This window comes from Lissotriton helveticus, chromosome 2_1, assembly GCF_964261635.1.
Source record: "Lissotriton helveticus chromosome 2_1, aLisHel1.1, whole genome shotgun sequence".
Classification (NCBI taxonomy): domain Eukaryota; kingdom Metazoa; phylum Chordata; class Amphibia; order Caudata; family Salamandridae; genus Lissotriton; species Lissotriton helveticus.
Window position 1 is genome coordinate 1,143,626,963 of NC_136059.1, and position 13,155 is coordinate 1,143,640,117.

At 46.5% G+C, this 13,155-nt stretch overlaps 1 protein-coding gene across 2 annotated transcripts in view; it reads right to left on the reverse strand.

The window, feature by feature from the left end:
• Positions 1–13,155, reverse strand: part of CCDC171 (coiled-coil domain containing 171) — a 2,807,212-nt gene that overhangs the window by 1,361,782 nt on the left and 1,432,275 nt on the right. For both annotated transcript variants that reach the window (XM_078675985.1, XM_078675986.1), the window contains one exon: positions 6,388–6,552. In XM_078675985.1, the coding sequence (XP_078532111.1) occupies positions 6,388–6,552 (165 nt within the window). The remainder of the gene's footprint in view (positions 1–6,387; positions 6,553–13,155) is intronic.

A 13,155-nucleotide genomic window follows, 5' to 3' on the forward strand; every position in this document is an offset into this window, starting at 1 on the left:
AGGTAGGCCCTAGGTAGCCCGTAGGGCGGGGGCTGTGTAAGCAAAAGGTAGGACATGTATTTTTACGTTTTGCATGTCCTGGTTGTGAACAACACCCCAGTTCAGTTTTCACTACTATGAGGCCTACGCCTCTCATAGGTTAACATTGAAAATTAATTATTACACTTTTAAGCTGCAATTCCTGATCTATTAGCACCTCTGTCATGTTTTATATAATTGGAATGGTAATGATAAATCCTCTTTACTAGTAGTGTTGGATTTAACATGACTGTTTTTAGAAAGGCCACCTTAAGAAAGTAGGCTTTTCTCTGCTCTTAAAGCTCTGTGTGCCTGCTGCCAGGCTCCAATACATGTCTGGGGTGGGTGACAACATGACGTTGTGCATTCTCTCTAAACAGCAACACACAAAGGAAGGTTAGGTGTGTCTGAGTGCACATCTGGGAAGAGAAGACCTCTGTGTACATCTAAGACCCTTCTTTGAAGGCAGCCCCACTTCAAAGGCACTACTGGGTAACAGTATTGAGTCTCTAACCTCACCAAATCAGACATTTCTGGACCTGTAAAGAACCTCTGTCAGAACAACTGCTGCACTGCTACAAGGACTTTCTCTCTGCTGGACTGGTGCTCAGGAAGAACTACTTTTCTGTTAGGCTGCCCTGCTGCTCTCAGACCCTGCCAAGGGAGAACTGGACTCTGCCTAGAACCCAGAGTGATCTCCAAGGGTTTGTTGGTTTGCCTCCTGTACCCTGAGACTCAGGGATATCAAAGCTGTACCACCTGCTCTTGCACCTGATCCATGTGAAGTGGACCCAGGTGCTTGCTTCAGTCAAACCAAGATATCTCCTGTCTGTGTGTAACAGAACTGACGCATTGTCGCTGATGTGGGAGCAGAATTGGAGCATTGCACTCAGGACCAGTCCATCGCATTGGAACCAACGCATCGATGTCCTTGCACTGCGGAAAGACTGACACATCCTTTCAACTGCATGGAGAAAGCCAGTGCATCGTTTATGGACCAAAGTCTTTTGGCTCGCCACATCTTTTTCAGAACTAGTGCATTGCCACCACTGCCTAAAGAAAATCGACGTATCACCTCAACTGCGGGATTGACACCAACATATTGCTCGACTGCACTCAGCATCTGACTGTTGCGACCAGGATCAAGGTACTTTGCTCAGCGGGCATTGCATGGCTCTTGTATTTGGCCTGTGCTCCATCGCAATCAGACACTCCTGATGGCTTTAGGCCCAGATCTCGGTACAGGGGTGAATGATTGACATTGATCAGCATTCTGTTTATCAATCATTCTTTTTGCATTATTTTAAAGCAAACAGACATGGGGGTCTGCTGTCCCCAGCATGCCACCATCGCTGTGTTTTTTTACCGATTCCCAATGGGTCGCAGATTACGATCTACCTCATGAATATTAAGGTATGTCAATTACGACCCACTGGGAACCACTACCGTTTAAAACACACTGTTGTACATAGCTGTTTGCAATTCCTTAATAGTGAATCGCAAAAAAAAGTTTCTATTAGGAAATCACAAATCCAATGCTACATACATTCCGCCCTTAATCTTTAAAAATTCTTACCTTGTCGTCTGCTTATATTATTTTTGTTCTTTTGGTCCTATTCTTTTTTTTTATCATGTCCATATTTCTAACCAGGTGTGGAGTCTTTTTTGGGTGTTTTCATTGTGTTACGATAAGTTGTGTTGCAACAATATATTACACAACAGCTTCAACACCCAACCGACGAACGCCACGTCCAACTCGACCGAACCACCGCCCCCCACCACCACCCTCCGCGCCTGGACTCCGATCTGCACCGAAGAAACCGTCCGCATGATGAACTCCATCCACTCCGGATCTCCGACCGACCCCTGCCCTCACCACGTCTTCAACAAGGCCGACGCCGTCATCGCACCCCACCTGCGTGACATCATCAACACCTCCTTCACCACCGCCACCTTCCCTGAGAGCTGGAAGCATGCCAAACTCAGCGCTCTACTCAAGAAACCAACAGCGGACCCCACCGAGCTCAAGAATTACCGCCCCATCTCGCTGCTCCCGTTCCCAGCCAAAGTCATCGAGAAGACCGTCAACAAGCAGCTGGCCGCCTTCCTCGAGACGAACGGATCCCTCGACCCCTCACAGTTTGGCTTCCGAGCCAACCACAGCACCGAGACCGCTCTCATTGCTGCCACCGATGACATCCGAACCCTGATGGACAACGGAGAAACAGCGGCCCTCATCCTACTAGACCTCTCCGCGGCCTTCGACACCGTCTGCCACCGCACCCTAGTGCATCGCCTCAGCAACGTCGGAATCCAGGAGAAGGCGCTGGAATGGATCATCTCCTTCCTAGACGGAAGAACACAGAGAGTCCGTCTACCCCCGTACAAGTCAGAGGCCACCGAAGTCATCTGCGGCGTCCCTCAAGGATCCTCGCTGAGCCCAACCCTCTTCAACGTCTACATGAGCCCCCTCGCGGCCATCGCACGCCAACACAACCTCAACATCATCTCCTACGCCGACGATACCCAGCTGATCCTCTCCCTGACCAACAACCCCGCCGCCGCCAGAGCCAACCTTCACGAAGGAATGAAAGAGGTAGCTGAGTGGATGTCGACCAGCCGCCTGAAGCTGAACTCGGACAAGACGGAAGTCCTCATCCTGGGATCCTCGCCCTCCACCTGGGACGACTCCTGGTGGCCCCCCGCCCTGGGCACCGCACCCAAACCGACAGACCACGCACGCAACCTGGGCTTCATCCTGGACTCCTCCCTCTCCATGACCAAGCAAGTCAACGCCGTCTCCTCGTCATGCTTCAACACCCTGCGCATGCTACGGAAGATCTTCCGGTGGATCCCCACCGAGACCAGGAAGACTGTCACCCAGGCACTCGTCACCAGCCGACTGGACTACGGCAACGCCCTCTACGCCGGAACCACCGCCAAGCTCCATAAGAGACTCCAACGGATCCAGAACGCCTCAGCCAGACTCATCCTCGACATCCCACGACACAGCCACATCTCCGGACACCTAAGAGACCTGCACTGGCTCCCGGTCAACAAGAGAATCACCTTCCGTCTCCTTACCCACGCACACAAAGCTCTTCACGATCAAGGCCCAAGCTACCTCAACAACCGCATCAACTTCTACGCTCCCAAACGACACCTCCGATCAGCCAGTCACGCCCTCGCCGCCGTCCCCCGCATCCGAAGAACGACAACAGGAGGAAGGTCCTTCTCCTACCTGGCCGCCAAGACCTGGAACTCCCTCCCGACCCACCTGCGCCTGACCCAAGACCACCTCGCCTTCAGGAAGAAGCTCAAGACCTGGCTGTTCGGGCAGTAGCAGCACCCCCCCCCCCCCCCTAGCGCCTTGAGACCCTCCGGGTAAGTAGAGCGCTCTATAAATGCCTATGATTGATTGATTGATACACATTGACTTTTAAGTTAAGCCTGCCTGCTCTGTGCCAAGCTACCAGAGGGTGAGCACAGGTTATTATATGGTGTGTGACCGACTTACTCTGACTAAGATTGTGGACCCTACTTGGATAGAGTGCGTACCTTTGCCAACTAGATAGAGACCCAGTTTATAACACTGGTTATCCTCCTTTGTCAGGTCTGGTGACGCAAACCTCTCCAATACGCCCTAATTTATTGGTTCAAAGCTGACCAACAGAATTAATATGGATGTAGTAAAAAAGGTGTATGTTACTGAGACTCTTTTAGCTTGGGCTTAAAGTCTTCAAAGGGAAGAGATAAGGGGCAGCTTTTAAATTGAAGATTGGTTATGGCTGGGAGATAAAATAATGGCAGTGAAGTAAAACGTTTCTTGTGATGTATGAGGCAAAGACACCATTGAGCTCAAAATTGGGCACTACGCTACAGGACCCACCAATGAGGCTTCAGCACTAGATATTTCCATCTCTTCACAGGCCACACCTGTACTATATACCAACATTCAAACAATGTATGCCAAGAGCTCTTGCGGTTTCCAATCAAATGGCACACAACCCCAAAATCAGGAGGTGGAGCCAATGGAGCCTGAGGAGGCAAGATATAGGATATCTGCCTCTCCCTCAATGCTTGTCATCTGTTGGAAATCCGCAAGCTGCTATCCAGTGCAGGAATTCACCTTCCAGCAAGACAGGCAGTCCCTGAGGTGGTGGCCTGGAATTGCAATGTGAGGAGATAGGTGAGAGGGAGTGGGACTAGGTACACGCCATGAGCATATCTGCCTTTCCACCTCAATTGTCAACATCCTAACTTGGTCACAAATAATAAGGCATTCACTTTTAAGCAATAGGACACTTTGACTGACCTTGAAAACTGCCCTTAGGAATATGGCTAAGCCAAATTCTGCTGAGTCTACCAGTCAAATATTAAAACTTACAAAAGGCACAGCAGCAGACCAAGGTCAAGCACATTCATTCTGTCTGTTTCAAATATATGCTGGTGCAACTTCTCCCAACACCTGCTGCCAAAAGGTGTAAAAAAAACAAATGTTCATAGAAAAAGTTTTTGGAAAGTTTTCTTTATTCATATTCCATCTTTTCATAAAAACGGCACAGCCAACGCATTTCGTTCCCCTAGTGCCACGGGAACTTCGTCAGGGCTTACGCAGAAAATAGAGCACCGTTGCGAAAACAAGGAACAGTGGGTAGAAGGGATTCTTCTCCCACGTTATGACCCGGTGTACACCTTGTAAGTGTTCCGCACGTGATATTGATGAAGCGAACCCCCAGCACCTGTGATAAGGCGCATAGGTCCGATAGGTCCGATATATTGGGTAGCCGGCAAGGACTGAAGAATCCCTTCTACCTATTGTTCCTTGTTTTCACAACAGTGCTCTATTTTAGGCACCAATGAGATGGTAGTCCTGCTCCGCTGAACCCTTGTGAGAGGTACATCTTTACACTCATTTAGTATCTTTGGGCAAGATCCTTGAGATACGGGGTAATATATAATTTTTACTGAGGCATATACTCACGAATCCGGTCCTCTTCTTTTGTTTGCGGAGCTCTTTATAAGATACAGAGATTACTCTGGGATTGTTCCTTGATCATTTTAAATATAGGAGGACTCCCGTTACAGGAAGAAAATAATTATTTACCACTGAATGCTGATACTATCTTTTGAAGCATCCTTTGATGCGGACTGTCTGACCAGTTCGAGAACGTGAACACCCGGGACGATTTCAGCCTGGTGACGCTTCGTAGTGAGGACCCTTACCTAACTGACTGAGATCACCATTTCCAAGGTGTTCTCTGCGTAAGCCCTGACGAAGTTCCTGTGGCACTAGGGGAACAAAACGCGTTGGCTGTGCCGTTTTTATGAAAAGATGGAATATGAATAAAGAAAAGAACTTTCAAAAAACTCTTTTTGCGCAACTGACTTTATTGGAGTGCACCTTCCTTTTTCTATGAACACATATTAAAATTGTCTTGCACCCGTTTTGCAATACTATACCTGTGAGGAAATAAACATTGAGCATTTGAGTCTATTCACAAATATATATGCTGTAACATCTCAGATCGTAACATCAAACTCTCCATAAATAGCCAACTTTTCACAGACCCTGGGTTTCTCCTACATTATTTGCTCTATGGTACCTATGTTCTCCTTAAAGCCTTTCTCAGTCCTTGGTAACTTGAGAAATATATGTAATTCCGGATAGGCCAGTTCAGATCAGATCCCCACCACATCTCTCTCACGTATATGAAGCAGCAACAGTGCCAATCATTTTCCTGCTCACTTCCCTGATACATTTCTCAGGGTTGGAGTCCCCCAAAACCTTTGAGAGAATATAAGATTTTCTGGTGCCATTTTAAATGAGGCCATGTTTATTTTTGAAGAGTGTAAAATGCTCAATGATCACTGCTCATAAAAGACAGATTTGCATTGTAAAAGATTGGATGTGAATGATGACATTTACCCTGAATAACATAAAGCATGTAGCGTTACAATGCCTTTGCTATTTTGCTATCCTACAAACATACTTCCTCAAGCAAGTACATTTTTAAAGTCTCTGTGTCATATTCTAGTTTTATGATAAAATGAAGTTAGATTAATATTATATGAGAATACATTATTTTAATTACTTCCTTGGAAAGATTAATTTATTATATTTCCATTGCAAGCCTGCAGTTAATATTAGTTGCATAACTACAGACAGAAGGTTGAGCATGGATATCTTATAGCTACTTCTATTTACAGGTATTAGATCAAATCTATGTGCTACTTCTGAGCTGTAAAGAAAACCCAAAGATGGCAAATTCTTAATATAACAATTCTTTCTAAAATACAAAATGCCAGATCCTATTAATACTATGATTTGATCAAATGACAACAAATGAATCATTGGAGATGCATTACCTTCTGCTTTTCTTCTTCAAGTTCATCGAAAAGGATTCCAATACTTTCCTGTACAGCTACAAAAAGTTGCTCGAATGTGAAATTATCCACTTCACTGCCTATGTCAGCTACCTCACAGCCATTCACCAAATACAAGTATACACGACCCAAGTAGTTCTTGCAAACCTATAAGAGAGCAATGAAAAAAGGTCAACCACTCTGAGCATTCAAAATAATAGAAATAGCCTTACTGGAATGATATGTATGCGTAGCAGGGGCGTGACACATGCTCCTCCAGCCCCTGAAAAGGGGCCCTGCACACTCCAGGGGGGTGCCATTAGCCTAAAGCCTGTGGATATCTGCGATGTGCAGGAGTCTAATGTGCTCCTCACCACATTCTGCAGGGACAGGGAGGTCTATTTATTTTGTGTAATGTCTCTGACACGTACTCATGCAGAATGAATAGATATGCTCACTCGGACTCTTAAAAGCAGTCCTTGAAGAGGAAATGAAACACTGCCGCTCAGTTTTAAAAAGAGTAATACAAACATTAATTTACTTAGCTAGTAATATTAAATAATACTATGAAAATAAACATGAAGATGTCACCCATAAGATGTGCCAGCCTTAGGGTGGTCATTCCCCCCCACCCAACACTTTTTGCCTTCTCCCCCTATTTTTCTGCATTTTGGTTATGTTGGTTTTAGGTCTCTCTGCGCTTTACCACTGCTAACCAGTGCTAACAGTGCTTGTGCTTACTCCCTAAAACATGGTAAAATTGACTTACACCTCATTGGCTTATAATCAATTTAAGTTATTAGTACGTCCCTAGTAAAGTAGTATCCCATATAACCAGGGCCTGTAAAACAAATGCTACTAGTTGGTCTGCAGTACTTACCATTTACGTAGCCTCTTAAAACATTTCCCAGAACTGCCACTGCAGCCTGCAAGCAGATTTAAACTGCCATCTTGGCAATAGAACCACTTTGCCAAGCCTTAAACGTTACTGTTATTGCATATAAGTCACCACTAAGGTGGGCACTAGGCAGCCCATAGTGTAGGGTGCATTGTTGTTAAAAGGTAGGGCATGTACTTTCATGTTTTACTTGTCCTGTTAGCGAAAAACTTCTACATTCGTTTTTTCACTACCGCTCCCAAAGGATTATATTGGGTTACCTTATTATATTTAATAAGTGCTCAATTTTGATTGGGAACAGATGAAAAATTCATGGTTAATGTCAGAGAAACTGTAATATTTTTTAAATGTCACTTTAAGAAAGATAACTTTTCATGCCCTATTTAGTGCCTGCAGTCTGTGTTCCTGTGTCACATGACTGGGTGTAGTTGACAGATGGACTTTACATGTTCCTTGCAGATAGCTACACAATAGGACAATTAGGTGATCCTGGATGGGCCATCAATGACAGGATGGGGGAAGTGTTGGGCACAGCCCCACCAGGTGGTGCATATATTATATATTTAAGGTATACCTTTAGAATTTGTAATCTTTGTGTAGTTTAGGTTTGGTTTGTATAGAAAGTATAAATAAGGTGTTCCTAAATATACCAAAGGTGTAAACTTTGTTTTTTTAATTGAATTTCAATGTTTTTTATTTCAATACAAATGGATTTTAAAAATACAGGACTGTGGAGGGTAGTGTCATAGAGTGTAGTGTTGTATAGTGAAGTAGAGTGCAGTGTGATCAAGTGGAGTGATGTACAGTGGACAGTGAAGTGGTGTAGAGCTGTGTGGCGTAGAGTGGAGAATGGTACAGTAGAATGGTGTACAGTCGAATAGCATGGAGTGGAGTGGAATACCGTGGAGTAGAGTGGCGTTCAGTGAAATAGTGTGGAGTAGAGTGGCAGAGTGGAGTGAAATAGAGCGGAGTGAGGTAAAGTGTGGTGGTATGCAGTAGAATAGTGCAGAGTGGAGTGACGTAAACTCCAGTGGCAGACAGAGAAGTGGTGTACCGTGGAATAGAATATAGTGGAGTGGAGTACAGTGGAGTGGCGGACAGTGTAATAGCTATGAGTAAAGAAGCAAACACTAGAAATCTATGCAGTGGAACGGCATGCAATTGAGCAGCACAGACTGTGGTGGCATGTAGTAAATGCTTTAGAGTGGAGTGACATCGAATGGAGTGGCATAGAGCGAAATAGTGCAGAGTGGAGTGGTGTAGAGTGGAGTGGCATAGAGTTGAGTGGTACAGTGGTGTGCCTTACAGTGGAATAGTGTACAGTGGAGTGGCATCGAATGGAGTTGCATAAAGTGGAATAGCATAGAGTGGAGTGACGTACACTAGAGTTGCATACAATGGAATAGCATTGAACGGTGTGGGGGAAAGTGGAGTATCGCACAATGGAGTGATATACAGTGCATTGGCATAGAGTGGAAAAACATAGATTGGAGTGGCATACAGAGGAATAGTGTGGAGTGGAGTGGCATATTGAGTAGTTGCGTAATTTGGAGTGCCATACACTGGAATACCGTAGAATGGAGTGGAGTACAGTGTAATAGAGTACAATGAAGTGGAGTGAAGTAGAGTGCAGTAGTGCACAGAGTGGAATAATGTAGAGTGGAGGGGTAGACTGCAGTGAGGTAGAGTGCAGTGGTGTACAGTGTAATAATAATGTAGAGTGGAGTAGCGAAGAGTGGAGTAGCGTAGAGTGGAGTGCAGTAGAGTGGAATAACCTAGACTTTACTGGCATAGAGTGGAGGGTCATGCAGTGGATTAGCCTAGAGTAGGGTGGTGTAGACTGGAATAGCATTGACTGTAGTGGTGTACAGTGGTGTAGTGTAGAGTGGAGTGGCATACAAAGGAATAAGGTAGATTCAAGTGGCATACAGTGGAATGGTGTATAGTAGAGTGGTGTAGAATGGAGTGGAGTAAAGTGGAATGGTATACAGTGGAATAGCATAGTGTCTAATGGTGCACAGTGTAGTAGCATACAATGGAGTCTCATACAGCGAAATAGCTTAAAATGGATTGGCGTAGACTGGAGTGGCATACAGTGTAATAGTGTAGAGTGGAGTGGTTTACAGTGTGGTGGCATACAGTGGAGTGATACATACTGAATTATTGTAGAGTAGAGATGAGTAGTCTGGAGCATCGAAGAGTCTAGTAGTGTACAATAGAGTGCCATATACAGTGAACGATCAAACAGTGATTGGCGTAGAGTGGCATAGAGTGGAGTAGCATACAGTGGAGTGGTGTAGAGTGCGGTAGAGTGGAATAGCATAGAGAGGAGCACCATAGAGTGTAGTGCTGTCAAGTGCAGTAGTGTGCAGAGGAATGCAATACAGTGAAGTGGCATTGAGTTGGGTAGAGTGGAGTGGCGTTCAGTGGAACAGCGTAAAAGTGCAGTAGCATAGAGTGGTGTTGCGTACAGTGGAATAGCACAAAGTGGATTGGGGTAGATTTGAATAATGTAGAGTTGAGTGGCATAGAGTGTAGTTGCATACAGTAGACTAGCATATAGTGAAGTGGCATAGAGTGAAGTGGGTTAAAATGGAGTGACTTAGAGTGGAATGGTGGACAATGGAGTGGCATAGAGTGCAATAAAGGGGAACTGAGTAGACAGGAGTTGCATATTTTGGAATAGTATAGAGTGAAGTAGCATAGAATGGAGTAGGATAGAGTGGACGGGCATCAGCTGAACTGCATGGAGTGTAGTGGTATAGAGTGGAATAGCATATAGTGGAGTGGCGTAGAGTGAAGTGGGGTACAGTGTAGTGACTTAGAGTGGAATGGTTTACAATGGAGTGGCATAGAATGCAATTGCATACAGTGGAGACTTGTGGAGTCGCATAAAGGGGAGTGGCATAACGTGGAATAGCATACAATGGAGTGGTGAAGAGTAGAGTGGGTTAGAGTGTAATGACATACAGTGGAGTAGCGTAGAGTGAAGTGGCATAGAGTGTAGTGGCATAGAGTGGAATGGTGTATAATGCAGGGGCATACAATGGAGTGCTGTAAAGTGGAACAGCAAAGAGTGGAGTAGACAGGAGTTGCACATTGTGGAATAGTATAGAGTGGAAGAGCATAGAATGGGGTAGCATACAGCATACTGGCATAGGCTCACGCGGCATAGAGTGAAGTGGCATAGATTGGAATAGGGTAGAGTTCAGTGGCGTAGAGTGGAGCGGCGTAGAGTGGAGTGGGGTACAGTGAAATAGCGTATAATGGTGAGGCATACAGTGGAATAGAATAGAGTGGAGTTGCATACAGTGGAGTGGAATACACTGTAGTAGCATACAGTAGAGTGGCATCGAGGTGAGTGGCATATGGTGAACAGAGTACAGTGCACTAATTTACAGCGCAGTGGTGTAGAGCGGAGCATTATAGAGTGTGGTGACTACAGTGGAATAGCAATAAATCCGTATTTGTAAAGCGCAACTACTCACCCTTACGGGTCTCAATGCACTAGGGGCCGTTGTGGAAATTAAGTGAGCTATTGCCCAGAGTCACATGGTGCTGAGCTGAGCTGGTGCCGGAGCCGGGGATCGAACCGTTCCCCTGTGCTCCAAAGTCAGCAGCCCTGGCCGCTGCACCACACCTCTTGCAAGCATTCAATGGAGTAGCGTAGGGTGGAGTGGAATAGAGTGGAGTGGTGTAGAGTGGAGTGGCATACAGTGGAGTGATGTACAGTGTACATCTTGGGCTGCTCTGTGGTTGGTGGGGCAGTTCCTCTGTCCCTCCCCCCCCTGCCACGCCCCCATCACTTCCGGTGGCTTATTTTATGGCTCCCCTATCCCGGCCGCGCAGCGGGCGCGATGAAGGCGCGCCGAAGTTGCGCCTAAGTTAAGCCCGTCTGCGCCCGTCCGCGACAGGCCGGGACCAGGTGCCACAGCCCCTGCCCTTTCACTAGTATATTCCTCCGTGCAACTTCTTTCCTGCTCTGCCGATGTGCCCCTTCCCCATTCCCTCACGCAGCATCTCACTTCCCTAGGTATCTACATCCCCTATCTTGACTGTGCCACTTCCCCGTGTGCTACTCCCTCCTTGCCCTCCCAGGATCCTATGCTTTTTACAACCATACCTTCTTCCTCCCATATTGCCTCTGCCTGCCTCCTTAACACCCGTTCAGCAGGCAAACATCAACTGCAATTATTTAACCTTCTTACCTCCGATTCCCCTGATATTCTGTTTTTAACAGAAACTTGGTTCTCAGAGGCTTCACTCCCTGATATCCTGGCCATCCTCCCCGATTCCTACTATGCCCTCCGGGCTGACCGCCCTGACGGCAGGATCGGAGGGGGTGTAGCCATGATTGTTCGGGCCAGTTTCCAATTCCAGCTTCTCCCTCAATCTTCTATAGCTGGAGTGGATTTTTTGGTCGCCCGCTCCACTAACCTCCCCGCCCCTCTGACAGTTGTCCTGGTGTACCGCCCACCCTTGAGCATGCCTTTGTTTGTGGCCTCCCTGCAGGAGCTCCTTGCTACCCTAGTAGTTAACAACTCCTTGGTTCTCCTGCTGGGAGACTTCAACTATTGGCCCGGTGACCCTAGGGAGGATTTGGCATCCAGGGATTTCACGGCCACCCTCTCGTGTCTTAACCTTCTGTCCCATGTTTCTGCTCCCACCCATAATCTTGGTCATACTTTGGACCAAGTCGGGTCATCCCAGGACATTGTTTCTCCCCCTAGCATCCTCCCTTGCACCTGGTCTGATCACTCTCTTATTTTCTTTACTATTAATCTTGGTTCCCCTCACAAACCTTCTCGCCCTAAGAACATCTTTGCACGCAGCTGGAATCGTGTGGACATCCCTTCCCTCTCCCTTTCCTTGGCTTCATCTCCTCCTGACCTCAACGGCCTTTCTCTCGATCTTCAGGCCGATGCAGTTAGCAACTGGCTATCTTCTGGGTGTGATTTAGTTGCCCCTCTGAAAATAGTCAGGTCTGTTCGCCCACATGAGGCCCATAAGTGGTTCAATTCTGATCTCAAGGCCCTCAAATTGAAACTCAGACGCTCTGAGCGTCCCTGGCGCCGCAGCTATTGCCCCGATCTTAAGGTTAAATATAAACATCTCCTTAATGATTACAAGAAAGCTATTCTTGCGTCTAAGACCAAGTATTTCTCTGAGCAGGTAGCCTTATCTGCTAATAAATCTAAAGAGATCTTTTCCTTGGTCACTAATTTGGCCACCTCTGACCGTGTCTGCCCCAAGCTCATCCCCTCCCAGGCCCTCTGTTCTTCTTTAAACTACTTCTTTATCGAGAAGATCGTTAAAATTAAATCCAATATTCCTTTCACTCCCTCCCCTCCCCTTCATTCCGTCCTTCTCGCGCCTAACTCTTCCTTCGCTTCCTTCCCGCCTATTTCCTTGGACTCTTTTTTAGCCTTACTTATCAAAGTCAAGTCAGGCTCCCCTGCCGATTGCGCCCCTGCTCGTGTGCTGAGAACTCTTTTCACCTCTTGTCCTACCACTCCTCTTTCTTTTCTCAATGCTTCCCTTTCAACTGGCTTGGTTCCCTCTTCATTTAAATCTGCGATTGTTTTTCCCATCCTTAAAAAACCTGGCCTTGATTCTTCCCTCCCTTCTAATTTCAGACCCATTTCTCTTCTTCCTTATCTTGCCAAAATTCTCGAAAGCTATGTCACTTCCTGTCTTTCCTCCTATATTGAGCAGAACCATCTCCTCGCTTCCCACCAAGCTGGCTTCCGCTCGGGCCATTCGACCGAGTCAGTGGTGCTCGCAGTCCTTGATGAGCTGAAGGCCAAGGCCGACACCAACTCCCCTCAAGCTTTAGTTCTTCTGGATCTGTCCACTGCGTTTGACACGGTCGA